We start from the raw sequence: 14,980 nt of genomic DNA, 5'->3' as shown, positions 1-14,980 counted from the left end.
GCGGCTAGCCACTGGGTTTGAGAGTATGCATGCGTTACGTTCAATAGCTTAGCATAAATTCTATGCCAATACAAAAAGAACGTGTCCTGCCCTCAGATTATAAACAAGGTCATCAAAGGACACAGCCTATACAGTAACAACAGATCCACAATCCAAACCGCCACTTTTCCTCCACAGCTTGCCAAAAGCCCGTCGGGCCAATCGACCACGGGCTCTTGCGTTTCGCCGACCCCTTGAGTGAGTGAGTCATGATAGACCCTTCCCAACCAACTCATCATCCGACATTACTCTTACACGTCCGCACGCCTTTCCACCGCACAGAGTCCAGAACACCATCCCGCCCAAGCCTTCAGATCCCTCATTCCCCAAGCAATCGCCTAGAGTACGCGTACGAGTACATGACCTTGGATCCGCCGGGCAAAACCTCCCAGCTCCCGAATCCCAAATCCCCCTCGGTCCACCATCGTCCGAGATTTTTCTTACACGTGCATGGCTTTTTTTCCTTTTTTTCCACCAAGCCTTTAGATCCCTCGGTCGAAAACATTCGCAGGCGTGACTTTTGGATCCACTGGGCAAACTCCCAGCTCCCCCATCCACCCACCCCTCCCCCGCGCCAAACCCGTTAGTCCACGATCACGTGGACCAACTTCTTGTCGCTGCCGTGCTCCAACTCGATCCAATTCCGGTAATTGCCCCGGGTCTGGTCGTCGGGCCACTTGCCCATCCAGACCGCGCCGAACCGGGCGTCGGAAAGCCGGGGCGACCGATCCGGGGGCGTTTTGTAGAGGATGTGGCGGAAGAAGGGTTTCAGGACCGGCATGCAGCCGCAGATCAGACCCGTGTTGATTTCGACGGCGCTGTACAAGTAGAGAAGAGAGAGGATCAGTGCTGGAAGGTCTGGGTTGGGGGGGGGGGGGGGGGAAGGCGGAATCCTTACGTTAGGAGGAAGGTCCTTGCGTCCAGCCAGGCGGTGTCGGGGGCGTTGAGGTTTTGGACTAGAAGGGCGAATCGGACGGTGGTCACTGCGCAATTGCTGCGGGGAGGTTAGTCTGCCCGTTTGTAATATTTGAGTGGATGGTGGCGTACGCGATCCCACTCATGAATATCAAAACCAGTCCGAACTTTTCTCTAGGAGACAGCCGCAGCTGCCATACCATCGGCAAAGGTAGAAGAAATAGCAACACATCGGAAATGACATTCATTGACCCGTAGGCATAGTCAGCGTGAACGAGAACGATGCAGTGGCCGGGTTCGTCAGGCTTCCAGTATTTCGATATTGGCGTGCAGCCGAAGAGCAAGGTGATGAAGTTGGAGGATAAATAGCCAGTAACAAAGACCAGCACGGCCCACGTTGCGTACTTGAAAGACTGGTTGACCCCGAACAATCGGAGGTACATCAGCAGCAGGGCTATTCTATAGCCGAGGATGCTGAGTAGATACATGGCCGAGGAGATGTATATCCACTGTGGTGGGACCCATCAGCCAGGGCTTTGGGGAATACCATGGGAACGAGTATTCGTACTTTAACGTGGTCAGACACCAGCTCCGGTGTCATCTATCGCGAGTATTGGAGTCAGCATTCCCTCATCGAGACATGGAAATGAATGATGAGAGATGTCTAGGGACTCGGATGGTGCTGAAGGGGAGGCTTTGCCTGTGAGACATATCCCATGACCGGAACGACGACACTGATTGTGATTGATTGTGGTTGAAGAGTAAAGACTCGGGTCCTGAACTTACATCCCCGAGATGAAGACCCATTCCATATCGCGTGGAAACGCCAAGGACAACACTGAAAGTTATGGAAAACAGCAAAGTGACCATGGCCGCATAATCGTCCCAACCAAGATTATGAGTGACGAATATCCTGGTCCAGACTCTGATATAAACGATAACTGTGGTTACTATTGGACAGACTACACAGGTGATGATGATATCATGAGCCAGGCTAGGAACATGCTGGGGAAGTTGGGGCGACATTGCACCGATGAACTATGCTCTGTGATATGGTGCTGGAAACTGCGTGTGTACGCACAAACAGGCAGTTCATCTATTCCTTTGTTGCGAAAGAAAGATGTTCAAGTACGAAAGTCGAACACTCAGCCTCAGCCGCGGGGGGCACGAATCCTTCGCCGCCGCGCGGGGCCCGGGCCTCGAACGGAGGAAAGGAAATCAGAAAATATCTCTATAAGGTAAGGTAGGATTGACGAATTCTACTCCAATGCAGAAGCAGGTAAGCTGACATGCAGCTACAACTTTGGTATCATGGAAAATAAAGCGACTCGAAAATGGTAGAAAGGTAGTAGGCTGGCAAACTGAGGATTTATCTATCGGACCATCGGACTAAGTGTTACACCGTCTTGGAATTTGGTGGTGTGATAAGCGTCACATCGAAGGAATAATAAGAATTATAAATGCGAACTGGATGCACAAGAATTGTGACTTGCGAGACGGGGAAGGGGAGAAGCAGACTTCTAGACCGACATTTAGCGCGGAAAAGGCATCCCGTTTCGCTTGACTGCGGGAAGCTCAAGGCAGTCAGCTGCGTTCGCTGCAGCCATAATGCTGACCTCGCACCCAAATTGCCTGGCTTCCTCGGTTCATGTATGCACGAGCAACAAAAAGAAGCAATTGCGTGGACGATCAGTGCAAGGATTGGTTATCCTTGCGCAATGTGGCCAATAGAGATTCGTCTTGGTGTGAGGTGATGTTGAAAGGGTGTCCAGGGCGTTGATGCTACTGCTGCTGGAGGAAGTTCGGGGGAAGCGAAGGCGGTAATGCTGCGCTGGAACAGATCGGAATCGGAACCGAGGGTGCTGCGCTGGAGCAGGTTGGTTACGGAGCCGAGGATGTTAATTCTGCAGCTGGAGCGGGAGCTGCGAAAAAGGTAAGGCCGATAACGCTGCTGCTAGAGGAAGCTCGGAGAGCAAGAGGGGGGAGATGGAATGCGCTGGAGTAGGTTGGAAGGTAAACAAGGGCGAGGATGCTGCTGCTGCTGATGAAGGGGGAGATAGAGCTGCTGGGGCAATATAATTAGAGGGGCAGGGCGAAGGGACTTCAAATCTGTTATAGGGATCGATGGGTGGGACAGCCAGGAAGAATACCGCGATGCTGGTACTTGACCATTCGGAGGTTTTGCAATTACCGATGGTTCACCTCCAGCTTTTGTAGGAGGCGAAGAAATCAATTTTATCGAACACCGGCAGCATGATGGAAGCAATCGGATCTTCGCGGTCCAGAGACTAAGAGCTTCTTGCGTGGACACTGTCGAATCAGCTACGCTGGCCCGATAGATGTGTAGACATAGAGAATGCTGCGCAAGAAATCCCGTTTTAAGGGGAAAGAAAAAAACCCCAATCAAATGTCTCTTGGAAAGGCCAAACAACTATACGAAAGTACTCCGGGCACTGAAGCTGTTCGCCTAGATTAATAAGTTCTGGAGCAGAAAAGGAAACAGTATTATTATCGAAGCGATGAATTAATTATTGAGTGAAGAAACACTGGGCGGCTGAAAGGCTTAGGTACTAGTACTCTAGTGCTTTAAGTTAGCTAGTGGAGGCGCAAATTTAGGGAGGGCGGCCACCACGGCTTTAAGGTACTTTAGGCAGCAGATCGCGCCATGTCTTAGGCAGAAGGTCGTTGGAAGGTGGCTCAAGCGGCCACGCCCGTGCGAGTTCCCACTGAGTGGGGGCATCACATCCCCATCCTTCCCGCCGTCACACATGCATCTATTTTCCATCATTCAAAGATGACAGCAGAGGGAGATGGGCCCAGTGATGTTCCATTGACCCAGCGACTCCGTCAGTATCAAACGCCCTAAGTCTTATGTCTCGACCGAATGCTAAATCCCGTAGAGAGAGCCTCCAGCCAGCCTGAGAACCCGTTCGCTGCTCTGATTCCCAATCAGCACATCGCCATCGTACCATCCTTCACCCTCGAGTCTGGAGTCACTCTCCGCAATGTTCCAGTCGCATATACCACTCGGGGGAGACTGGCTCCAGAGGGAGGTAACGCCTTGGTGATATGCCATGCTCTGTCTGGAAGTGCCGATGTCGCTGATTGGTGGGGCCCACTGATGGGAGGGCGTGGACGTGCCTTCGATATGACCAGGTTCTTTATTGTCTGTCTGAACAGCTTAGGAAGTCCCTACGGAAGTGCAAGCCCTGTCACCAGTGTGGACGGAGATGCAAACCGCGAGCGTTACGGCCCCGAGTTCCCTTTGACCACGATCCGGGACGACGTCAAGTACGTGCTTCTTACATTTACTTCTCCAATAGTATCTGACATACAGCAGCATACACAAGCTCGTTCTGGATGACCTGGGTGTGAAAAAAATTGCAGCGGCTGTTGGTGGATCTATGGGAGGCATGCTGGTCCTGGAATATGCTTACTTCGGCATCGGCTACGTTCGAGCAATAGTACCAATAGCAACTTCAAGCTGTCATAGTGCTTGGTGTATCAGCTGGGGCGAGGCGCAGCGGCAAAGCATATACTGTGATCCCAAATACGAAGACGGTTATTACGCCTTCAATGACCCACCGGCAGCAGGGCTCGGGGCTGCTCGCATGTCGGCCTTGCTGACGTATAGAAGCCGCGATTCCTTCGTGGCAAGGTTCGGAAGAAACATTCCAGATCCCTCGCGAAGGCAGGCCATCAATGATAGTCAACGTCCATCAACACCATCGAATGAGCACTGGGCGGTACACAATGAGGGTCACAGGAGCTCTCGCACGACTCGACCGCCCAGTGTCCATGAAGACACGTCGGCTCCTACCCCTCAATCCGATGCGCCGCAATCTGTTGCGAATGACAAGGCAGCTCAATTCACTGACCCTCAGTTCCATGGAGCTACAACTTTCGTGCCACCTACCCCGCCAGCACCCCTGACGGAATTCTCCACCCAATCATATCTACGGTACCAAGGAGGAAAGTTTGTGAAGCGTTTTGACAGCAATTGCTACATCGCTATCACAAGGAAGCTGGATACACATGACGTCTCAAGGTATCGGGTACCTCCGGATATACCTAATCCAGCCGCAGTGGCACTGTCTCAGATCCAGCAGCCAGCTCTTGTGATCGGCATCGAGAGCGATGGATTGTTCACATTTGCAGAACAGCAAGAGATAGCAGCCGCAATACCGGACTCAAGGTTGCGGAAAATCGACAGTCCAGAAGGCCATGATGCTTTCTTGCTGCAGTTCGAGCAGGTGAACAAGCACATTGTAGAGTTCTTCAACGAGGTGCTTCCCGATATCATGGAGGCGCCAGGACTCAATTTACATGACGACGGGGGTGACGAACAGCAGGGAGTGACGACAATGGGAAAAAGCAGCACATTTGGCGAAGCCGAAGTTGGCGATATCACGGCCTGGTAACGCAGTTGTCACCTGCGCCGTCAGGGACTGTGGGTTAAGTGCCAGACATCACGGGAGATTTATATTTGATACCCTTGCAATTCTATCTATAGCATCTTCATCCATCATGGAAAAGTTCTCTCTCCTCTGTCGATTTGTGGAAGGCTTCAGGTTCTTCGAACCTCGACCAGCGGAGATCCCTAAGCATGGAACAATCTCTTTACTAGGCTAGCCACTCGCCAAGGTCGATCATCGCTGGTGCCACAGGCCCGAGCAATGGCAAACCCTGCTGGTGTGGGTGTTTATGTCCTGATAGGTTTTGAAAATTACTTCCTCATACCTTCCAAAGACCTGTTCACAGTATCAGACTCCACAAGGAAGACATTGCACGACTCGACTGCCACACGGCACATCGGATCATGGTAGTCTCGAATCAATAGACAGAGCCGATGCATAGTATTCGAGCCAAGGCATCGTTTTTTCAAGCCTTCGCCTCCGCCTCCATAATCCGCGGCAGCAAAGAAAATCGACGAGCTCTACCAACAGACAGCCCACTGTCCCACCAAGAGCGCCATCGCCATCAAGAAAACGCCATTGACGTGCTGACGACTTACCCCGCCTGCTCCCTTCTAGGGCGCCCACAACCCGAAAACCGCACTCATTCCGTGACCCCGCCAAAAGCCGCTCTCTCATCCCTCGCGGTCGATGTTCCGTCATCGTACAGCGCCCTTTCGTCTCGGATGTCCAGCCGGTATCTATCGACTTCACGAGGCGGAATGGGTGGGTCTGGGGAATCGACAGGCGAGGACGGACTGCGTGATGGGTGGGGATCTGCTCTATTTCGGGGTCCTTGTGCATAATGGGTATGGCAGTATATACTATGAGGTTTCTGGGTGAGGAAGCGAATTTGGTTGCGCTGGCCATCGTCTGCGGTGGTCACGAGGGACATGGCCAGAGTGATGTACATAATTTTAGTCCGTTCAGGCCACGCTATGCATCGACAAGGTCTCTGATAATGCCATCAGCCTCGCTATGCCTAAACCACTACGAGTCGAACAACGCGTCTTTAAGAATGGTACAAGCCTCCGTGTAATGCAATGTAGCCTCTGGATCTACACTAAAGGGGTATGGACTTTTATCAAATCCGTGTCGCTTTTCCTTGATGATCACAAGGTGAACCCTTTTACCCAGCCCTTTCAACCTTTCGGCAAATACCTCGCCTTCCTGTAAGAGCATGTCCCATTCGCACAAATACATCGCTACGCCTTCCGGAATGGCAGCGGTGAGGTCCGCGTCGGTTGCTGCAGCCGGAGAAGCGTAGGGGGACATTCTGTTCTCGAGTTCCGGTAGGTAGGATTCGTCAAAGAGGGAGGTGAGGATTGGTGGCAATGTCTTCCCAGGTCGGACACATGAGGCTCGTCGTTCGTCCCGGGTGAGTCGGTTGTCTAGGCTGGGGTACCATGCTATTATAGAGACTATCTCGGGCAGCGGTGGACCCGACAGTGTCCTGTCCGTCCCGTTCGATTGTGAGGCTTCCATGGGTTTAGACTGATACTCGTTCCTAGTGGATTGAATATGCGTTCTTAAGCGGAGAGGCATCGTGAATGCCATGTTGCCTCCGGCTGAAAAGCCAGTCAAAGCCATCTTGTGCGGGTTGAGACCGAGTTCGTCGGCATTTGCTGCTAGATGGAGCAGCGCTTCGACACCGTCTTCCACCGCTGTTGGGAAAGGATATTCGGGCGCCAGTCTGTATTCCACGCTCACGAACACGGCCTCCACCTGTTTTACCACCATGGTCGCCCATCGTCCGTCATCCTTTGCCGTTCCCAATGTGAAACCCCCGCCATGCATGTTGACCACCAATGGGTATTTCCTTCCTTGTTGGATTTGACTCTGGTAGCCATCTGGTACGTAAAAGGCAAGATGGAGCATGGTGGCCTGCCCGCTTACCACGGTGGTGGGGAACTTGCGGAGGAAGGAGGGCTCTTTCGGTGATGGGGTTGGGATACTGTGGAAGTAGAGGCCGACTTGTCCGAGGAATCGCCAGACATTTGCTTGAGCGGAAAGCCACCATCGTGGATGTGGCTTCCGTTGATGATTTGCGGGTATCGGGATGGTCTTGGAGGGGCCTTCGTTTGAGGGGACGGGACGGATCTGGGTGGACATAATGCGGAAAAGAGGGCTAAGTGAGATGTCGAGCTCCTTAGTTATTGGGTTCTCCCTCGCCCGGATGGGGGCTGTTAGGGTAGAGTTGTTGAGTCCGTCACATCTGTATGAGGCTTATCCACCAATGATGGCAGGTCAAGTACCTAACCGAGCTGATCTCGAGGCTGGCCTCATTAGGAGTAGAGTACTCGTATGACCCGGAGTACTCTACCTTAGAGATCAACGGTAAAGTAAGGAGAACGTTTGACCTCACACTCCCTCATTTTCAGGTTCCGAAATTGAATTGCCTTTCCGATCACCAACTTGACAAATGTGAGGAAGTTGCATTCTCACTTTGTAAGAAGCCCCCAGCCGGAGTCATCTTCTCAATAAATCACTTCCTATTAAACCCTCCACCATGTCCTTGCTCAGCGATGCTGTATTAAAGATTAAGCACACTGAGAAAAAGAGCAGCCAAGATCATATGGCGGTAGACGGCCCAAGACTAAAGGTACGAATACGAACGGACGCGCCACATGATGGTGCCAGCAGCGAGCTTCTGAATTAAGACGGCCAACCTTTAAGCATAAACCAAACGAGAAAATTCGCCCACAGAAGCGATAAGCGCCAGAGCAATGTCAACAACGAGAAACAGAGGGAGGAGGCTACGCAGCACAGAAGGGAGAATGACGGCAAGGCACGTCAGCAGGAGACTGAGGAGATCAGACGTCGATATGGCGACCTGCCTCTGGTCCAATCGAGAGACCGCAAACGTGAGCAGCGAGCCCAGCTCAAGACCGTGTCGGTGGAGGACGTTGGCCAGGAGATCACCTTCCGATGCTGCATCCATACTGTTCGCAAGATGAGCGCCAAGCTGGCTTTCGTTGTGTTCCGGCAACAGTTGGGAACTGTATAAGGTGTCATACACCAAGAAGAAGGGGCTGTCTCACAACTTATGGTGCAATGGATAGAGCGCATTCCAACCGGCTCGATTATTATTGTCACAGGCCAGATCAAGAAACCTGATCGGCCAGTGACCGGCACCACCAAACACGACGTCGAGATCTCAATACGCGAGCTCCATGTGGTATTTTAGACGTCCTCAGGCAGTACCTTTCACAGTCTACGAAGATGAGGTTTCTAGGCAGAAGGAGTTGGACGACGACGACGACGCCGCCGGTACAGGAAGCCACATCACAGATCGCGCCAGACTGACTCATCGCATACTCGATCTACGTACATCGACATCAAAGGCCATCTTTCGCATTAACGCCGGGGTCTGCAATCTCTTCTGTTCTTATCTTGATTCTTAGGGATTTATTGAGATACACACGCCCAAATTACAAGGCGGCGCAACGGAATCCGGTTCCAGTGTATTTCAGCTTGATGACTACTTTGGACGACCCGCACTCGTTGCACAGAGTCCTCAGTTGGCAAAACAGATGTGTATAGCTGCAGACTACGAAAAGGTTTACGAAATTGGGCCGGTCTTTCGGGCAAAAAACAGCAACACCCCCAGACACTTGACAGAGTACACTGGTCTGGATCTTGAGATGGCCATTGAAAAGCACTACCATGAGGCTTTGGAAGTGATCGATGGAGTGCTGAAGCATATCTTCAAGGGTATAAACGAACGTTTTCGCGATGAGCTTGGAGCAGCCAAGAGACATTTTCCGCACGAGGATTTGGTGTGGCTGGATAAGACCCCCAGGATACCTTTCAAGGAGGGAGTGCAGATGCTTATAGATTCCAGCTGGACCGACGAGAGTGGCAACCCCCCCTCGCCTTTGGAAGACATACATACGAGAGACGAGATCCTGCCTGGCGAGCTCGTTAACGAGAGGTACCATACAGATTACTACATACTTGACAACTTGACAGCTTCCGCACGGCCTTTCTACACTATGCCCGACCCCAACGATCCGAAAGTTACGAACACGTTCGATCTGTTCCTACGCGGCCAAGAGATCCTGACCAGCGGGCAGCGTATACATGATGCACAGATGTTGGAGGAGCAGATGAAGGCGCAAGGGGTAGATTCTTCAAGTATGGAGGATTATATGGACGGCTTCTGATACGCTACACCGCCACATGCAGGCGCAGGCATAGGACTCGAGAAAATTATCATGCTTTTGCTCCAGCTTGGCAATATACGGTTCGCATCCCTGTTTCACCGAGATCCTAAGAGTCTTACAGCCAAACCTCAGGCGCCCCAGCTCCGCCACCTCAAAGACAGTACTCTTGATCCGCCTTGGGAAGGGTCAGCCTGTCATGACATGAGCACAACGCAGCCTCTTGAAAACCACATTGCCAACTACGGAGACGCGTCAAACACTTCCTGGACGGAGGAGCGTAATCGGATTTGGCGTCACGGGGAGACAGGTGCTGCGGTTTCCTGGGTTCCCATTCACGGACACGCTATACTGCCTGGCAATCCATTGTGATGAGAGCCAATACACCAAGGTAGCAAGTGCTTTCTTGAAGTGGCTAAAGAAAGAACTCTCCCATCTGAAACCTATATGGGTGCTAGTGGGCCCTGGATTCGAGGAGGTGTCGGGCTCGATCTTCGGTTGGAAGACTTTTACATGCGCGGCTGAAGAGCGTGTTGATGCTACAAAAAGCGTTGGCTCACATGATCACGACGTTGCAAGAAAGATCCGTCATGCAGAGAAAGGGGTTTAACAATCAAGGAATTGGAGGAAGGAGAGGAGGTGCCAGAGGATCTCAGGTCTCAAACCGATGAGCGCATTCAAGATTGGTTGGCAGGCCGCAAAGAAAAGCAAATCCATATCTCCGGTATCACCCCATGGCGGGACATGATGCACCGACGGTACTTTTTTTGCTTAGGACAAAGAAGGAAAGGTCCAGTCTCTCGTTGTCCTTGCACAACTGTCTCCCAAGCATGGCCATTAAGTTAAATTCAGTCTACATTTCCCTGGCGCGCCATCAGGCACCATTGAGCATGCCATTCTGCATGCCATGCAAGTGGCCAAGGGCTCAGACACCATCAACTTGACTTTCCGAGCCGCCGCTTCCTCCGAGCTGCATGCTTCGCACCACATGTCTGGCATGAGGGTCAGGATGCTCCAGCGCATCTACCAGACAATCGCGAAAGAATTCAAACTCACACAGAAGAGCGGTTTCAGACAAAAGTTGGGTGGAGTGGAGGGCCCTATCTACGTGTGCTACCCACCTCATGGTCTGGCCCTCAGTGGAGGCCGCGCTATTGTAGGATTCTTTGAGGAAGGACCTGAAGATGACGATGAGTGAACAGGATAGAGGCTCATTCTGAATCGTTTTATTAGCGTTTAGAGTAGAGATATCATCACAGTCTCCTTTTTTCCTAATGAGCGGTGTTCTCCCTCTGTTGTCGATGATTCTGTCACCTGTTCATAGGCTCACTCCTCGACATTAGCTAAGCGCCAGGCCCAGTGCGCATGATTCCTCGTGCCTGTGATGTACATGTATACTCAGGAGTCGAGACTCGAGGACAAAGGAGTGGCCCTTTCTTTATTCTATTTTGAGACCAAGGCCGAGTGAGTGGAGGATCTTGGCCCTGGGATCTGGAGTTCTCGATCTTCCGCAATCTTCGCCAGCGCTTAATTCCTGGGCCACAGCGGTCACCATCCAACCACTTGTTAGCTCGATATTTGACACTACACAAGATGCTGCATTTTGATGATTTGGTCCTGATGGACTTTGCAAGCGGTTTCAACTTATGTGGATTTGGAAGTAGCGATTACCATCTCCATTTTCACTCGAAACGGAACGTCGCATTTGTGTAAATGCACATGGCCCCTTCCTCCCCAGGATGCTTCCTTTACTTCGCCTGGTACTATTGTTGATTCGCGCGGCTTCCTTTGTCAATAACACATTCAACCACTCATTAGGCTCTCTTCTTAAATACAAGCCACGCAATCAACACGAACAATGATTTCATTGTAGACGCTCTTTCATTCATTTCACGTGGCGCCACCACTCAATCAACGCTCCTTTCCAGACCTTATCACTATACAGCTGCGCTGCGCAACGACTATTGTCAACCTTACCACCACACTCATTCACTTCATAGGTCAGTGCCTACAATCACTGTTACACGCGACTCGAATACCGCACCAGACAACAGACTGCAGACTCTCATTCGGCTTTATTGCCACTCAACTGAGAACCCCAAATTACATACGAGTATCGACGCCACTATGCATCTATCCCTCCCAAAATTAGCCCTGGCGGCCTTCTTCCTCGAATGTGTCTATGCCCACCCAGCGCATTGGCTCCTCCATCGCAAAAACAGGCGCGACGAGTATTCGGGCGTGAATTGGAACGATCCTTCTCTCTACAAGAACGTAGATTGGAGTACCGTCAACTACGGTGGCGGTTCCACTCCGACGCCAACCACTACTTCGACTCCCGCCGCTGCTCCGACTCCCGCGCAGGCTGCGCCAGTCGTCGAGGCCTCGCCCTCCCCATCGCCCGCCGCAAATCAAGGATCAACAACCAGCAATTCCGGCACCAGCAGCAACAGTAACTCCGGTACTACTACCAGCAGCTCTGGAAAGCGCGGTCTTGCTTACAACCCTAGCTCGGGAAATCTCAACATCTGGTCCAGCTACAGTCAACTATCATGGGGCTACAACTGGGACGACACGCCTCAAGGCCTCCCATCGAAGTTCCAGTACGTTCCCACTTTGTGGGGCACTGCATCCATTCACTCAGACAACTGGGACTCGGCCGCCAAAGCCGCAACCTCTGGCTCCGGGCCCAACTACCTCATGTCGTTCAACGAACCCGATAATGAAAGCCAAGCGAATATGGACGTCGGCTCCGCTGTCGCGGGCTTCAACCAGTATATGAAACCATACGCCAGCGACAACGTGTTACTCGGCTCTCCGAGTGTGACTAACGGCGCCGGCACAAACGGCGCCGGGATCCCCCAAGGACTCGACTGGCTTTCCCCCTTTCTAGAACAATGCACAGGGTGCCCCATATCGTTCGTCCCAATCCACTGGTACGGCTGCCAAAATGGCTGCGCAGTCTCCTCCGACGTCAGCGACTTTCAATCTCATGTTCAGTCGGCGATCGAAGCAGCTGTGAACCCAGCGACTGGGGAGAAGGTGCCGGTGTGGGTTACAGAGTTTCAATCATTTACGGATCCAGAGAGCTTCCTTGGTGAGATACTGCCCTGGTTGGATGGGCAGAGTGGTGTAGAGAGATATGCTTATTTCATGGCTACGGATGGGATTCTTGTGAGTGGGGGAAGTGTGAATGCGGTGGGGGCGAAGTATGCTTCTTAGAATATAAGATTGGGTTGAGGTGGGAGAACAGGGAGCCGACTGCTGGACAGCGGAGAGGGAACTCACTTCTTTCGTCTTGATGACGGTTTACTATGCGGGTTTCTATTGGAACGCACATATATGCATACATTCTTGTACATGAGATTTTACGAGCATGGGGTGATGTATTTCAAACTTTATACACGATCTTCCACACGAGAAGCTGCTCTACTCCCTTTTGTGGACATTCACATGATTAATCGCGAGCTAGCTAAGACGTCTGCTCGCTACTATGGAGCTAAGGCCTCGTTCGGTGGCGTAGATACACATCGTCAAACGTCCTGTATTGTTGAATTTCAATGTCCTGTGTTGATCTTTGGTGCTTCGCAGAGTCAGATTCCGCGTGACTTTGGATGCGAGACTGATCCATTGCAACATCCACGTTCTACTCTCCGAAAGGTTGGAAATCCCCTGTTCGCGTCTCATCTCCGTCGGATCCGATCCATCGTCTCGCCTGTTGCCATTCTTTCCCGTTCGAAACCAGCGTCCGCGACCAGTGACAAGTCGGATTCCCTACTTTGCGTGATCCGAATGTGCATGGCGTGGAATGCGGTTTCTGATGCCTTCCGAATTCCAAGTACGCCGCGTTATAGACCGCCATACTTTGTGAAGTCCTTTGTTCATGCGATGGTGTATATCGTGACCTTGAACCGAGCACAACGGACTCGGAAAATTCGAGATACACACTCCCGAGCTGGGCTGGGACACCCTTCGGCCAGCTGGTGTCCGAAGTCCAGGCTCTCGATACTGTCACCGTTCGCGCCACTCTCCATCCCTACTGCCCACCGCCAGACCGGGACCGGCATGTCAGCTTCTCTTCCGCGGACGCCGTGTTCGTTTTTACGTCCTCCTCGGTCGCGCGGTAGATGTCGCACTTGCTCCGTAACCCACCGGGCTGCGGGTATTTGCTCACGCACTCGATGCGTCGATGGCAGTCGTCGGCGATCGCGCGCGCTCTGGGGTCGTGCGCTTCGTTCCTTGATGAATAGGGTGGAGTATTCGCGCTCTTTGCCCGCGATCCCCTAGGGAGCTCGGGGGCATCGAAGACGAAGTAAGTAAGTAGAATGCTAGGCGCCAGAGATGCGGTTCCGGACGGGAATGGTCGGAATTTGCGCCCAGGCTTCCAGACCGTGGCCCGGCGGCAGCGTCGCTTGGGGGATGGGAGTGGGGACTCGCGAGTGGTGCTGTGATGAGGACGGGGTACTGCATGCCGCGGTCTTCGGCCGCGAATGGAGAATCGAGCGTGGTCGAGATGCGTCACGACTTTTGCACGGACTACATCGCTGCCTTCAATGACGACTCGCCGACGACTTTCCCCATCCTTCAGCGCGAAAACTCAGTCCTTGATCCAAACCTCCAGCATCCACAATACAAAGGGCATTCAGGTCTGGTAACGGCATTTCCCGCCGTTTTCGATCGCTAGCTCTTTCATCATCGGATTCGGAGCTCTAGTATTCGGGGTCAAGGAGTGGGTGCTTGCTCGGCGACAGCGTACCATGCTGTCTCAGTACAAATATAGACACTCCAAGCTGCCTGCCAATGCCGTCCAGTTGCTAACTTGGTTCACTCGAGATATCTCTGAGTAGCTTGGCTCGAAAGGCGTGCCCAGTCTGCATATTTTCCATCCTGGAGCAGGCGTCTTCCAAGCTTCTCGAATCAATGGACTCAACGTAGGCGCCTTTTCCAAGCAATTCTAGTAAAACCATTTTAATTTGCAAATCAGAGTACACGGTTGCATCCAAGCACTCCATACGCTACGTGATTTATGTCTGTACTGTGCACACCCTACACCTCCAAGATTTGCCCTTTTACCTCATCTTCAGAATGAAATGTTTAGCTCTTCATATCGGATTCAAATCTGTTCTATTGTTCTGTTCCACTCTCTTTCCACATCTTCCATGCTGCATTCTAGGAAATCCATGTGCCCATTATACTAGAATCATCTCACCAGCGCCGTCCTCTTTCCAAGTGCATACTTTACCGTACATCGAGTCTTCCAGATAGCACGGTCCAACCAACCAGCACTCTTCGGTGCCCGTGGGCCGTCAGAGTAGCGGTGTTTTGGATCCATGAGCAATGATAACTTCGTCACCTTCATTTGCTATGTCTGGTCAAATCGAGAAAGATGATGCCAATCACTATTGCCAG

The 14,980-nt window shown here is 52.1% G+C and overlaps 7 protein-coding genes across 7 annotated transcripts; 5 read left to right on the top strand and 2 right to left on the bottom strand.

The window, feature by feature from the left end:
• Positions 1–622: 622 nt before the first annotated feature.
• HO133_009479 (uncharacterized protein) lies at positions 623–1,761 on the bottom strand (the record flags this gene model as incomplete). Its single annotated transcript, XM_037300340.1, has 5 exons — positions 623–857; positions 938–1,033; positions 1,087–1,463; positions 1,523–1,555; positions 1,741–1,761. 5 exons carry the CDS (start codon positions 1,759–1,761, stop codon positions 623–625), a joined length of 762 nt encoding a protein of 253 aa, XP_037154188.1.
• A 1,987-nt stretch (positions 1,762–3,748) lies between these two features.
• On the top strand, positions 3,749–5,375 carry HO133_009478 (uncharacterized protein; the record flags this gene model as incomplete). Its single annotated transcript, XM_037300339.1, has 3 exons — positions 3,749–3,800; positions 3,855–4,245; positions 4,295–5,375. The coding sequence occupies 3 exons, from the start codon at positions 3,749–3,751 to the stop codon at positions 5,373–5,375; spliced, it is 1,524 nt and encodes a 507-aa protein (XP_037154187.1).
• Positions 5,376–6,398: 1,023 nt separating this feature from the next.
• HO133_009477 (uncharacterized protein) lies at positions 6,399–7,520 on the bottom strand (the record flags this gene model as incomplete). Its single annotated transcript, XM_037300338.1, has 1 exon — positions 6,399–7,520. One exon carries the CDS (start codon positions 7,518–7,520, stop codon positions 6,399–6,401), a length of 1,122 nt encoding a protein of 373 aa, XP_037154186.1.
• A 397-nt stretch (positions 7,521–7,917) lies between these two features.
• On the top strand, positions 7,918–8,415 carry HO133_009476 (uncharacterized protein; the record flags this gene model as incomplete). Its single annotated transcript, XM_037300337.1, has 2 exons — positions 7,918–8,010; positions 8,131–8,415. 2 exons carry the CDS (start codon positions 7,918–7,920, stop codon positions 8,413–8,415), a joined length of 378 nt encoding a protein of 125 aa, XP_037154185.1.
• Positions 8,416–8,454: 39 nt separating this feature from the next.
• HO133_009475 (uncharacterized protein) lies at positions 8,455–9,574 on the top strand (the record flags this gene model as incomplete). The annotated part of the gene is given in 3 exon segments (XM_037300336.1): positions 8,455–8,586; positions 8,606–8,776; positions 8,813–9,574. The coding sequence occupies 3 exon segments, from the start codon at positions 8,455–8,457 to the stop codon at positions 9,572–9,574; spliced, it is 1,065 nt and encodes a 354-aa protein (XP_037154184.1).
• Positions 9,575–9,775: 201 nt separating this feature from the next.
• Positions 9,776–10,769, top strand: HO133_009474 (uncharacterized protein; the record flags this gene model as incomplete). The annotated part of the gene is made up of 2 exons (XM_037300335.1): positions 9,776–9,939; positions 10,424–10,769. The coding sequence occupies 2 exons, from the start codon at positions 9,776–9,778 to the stop codon at positions 10,767–10,769; spliced, it is 510 nt and encodes a 169-aa protein (XP_037154183.1).
• A 929-nt stretch (positions 10,770–11,698) lies between these two features.
• HO133_009473 (uncharacterized protein) lies at positions 11,699–12,793 on the top strand (the record flags this gene model as incomplete). Its single annotated transcript, XM_037300334.1, has 1 exon — positions 11,699–12,793. The coding sequence occupies one exon, from the start codon at positions 11,699–11,701 to the stop codon at positions 12,791–12,793; it is 1,095 nt and encodes a 364-aa protein (XP_037154182.1).
• Between the last annotated feature and the right edge of the window lie 2,187 nt (positions 12,794–14,980).

The sequence above is a fragment of the Letharia lupina genome, assembly GCF_014066315.1.
Source record: "Letharia lupina isolate WasteWater1 chromosome Unknown contig_7, whole genome shotgun sequence".
NCBI classification, from domain to species: Eukaryota; Fungi; Ascomycota; class Lecanoromycetes; order Lecanorales; family Parmeliaceae; genus Letharia; species Letharia lupina.
This window is presented reverse-complemented; position numbering and strand designations above follow the sequence as displayed.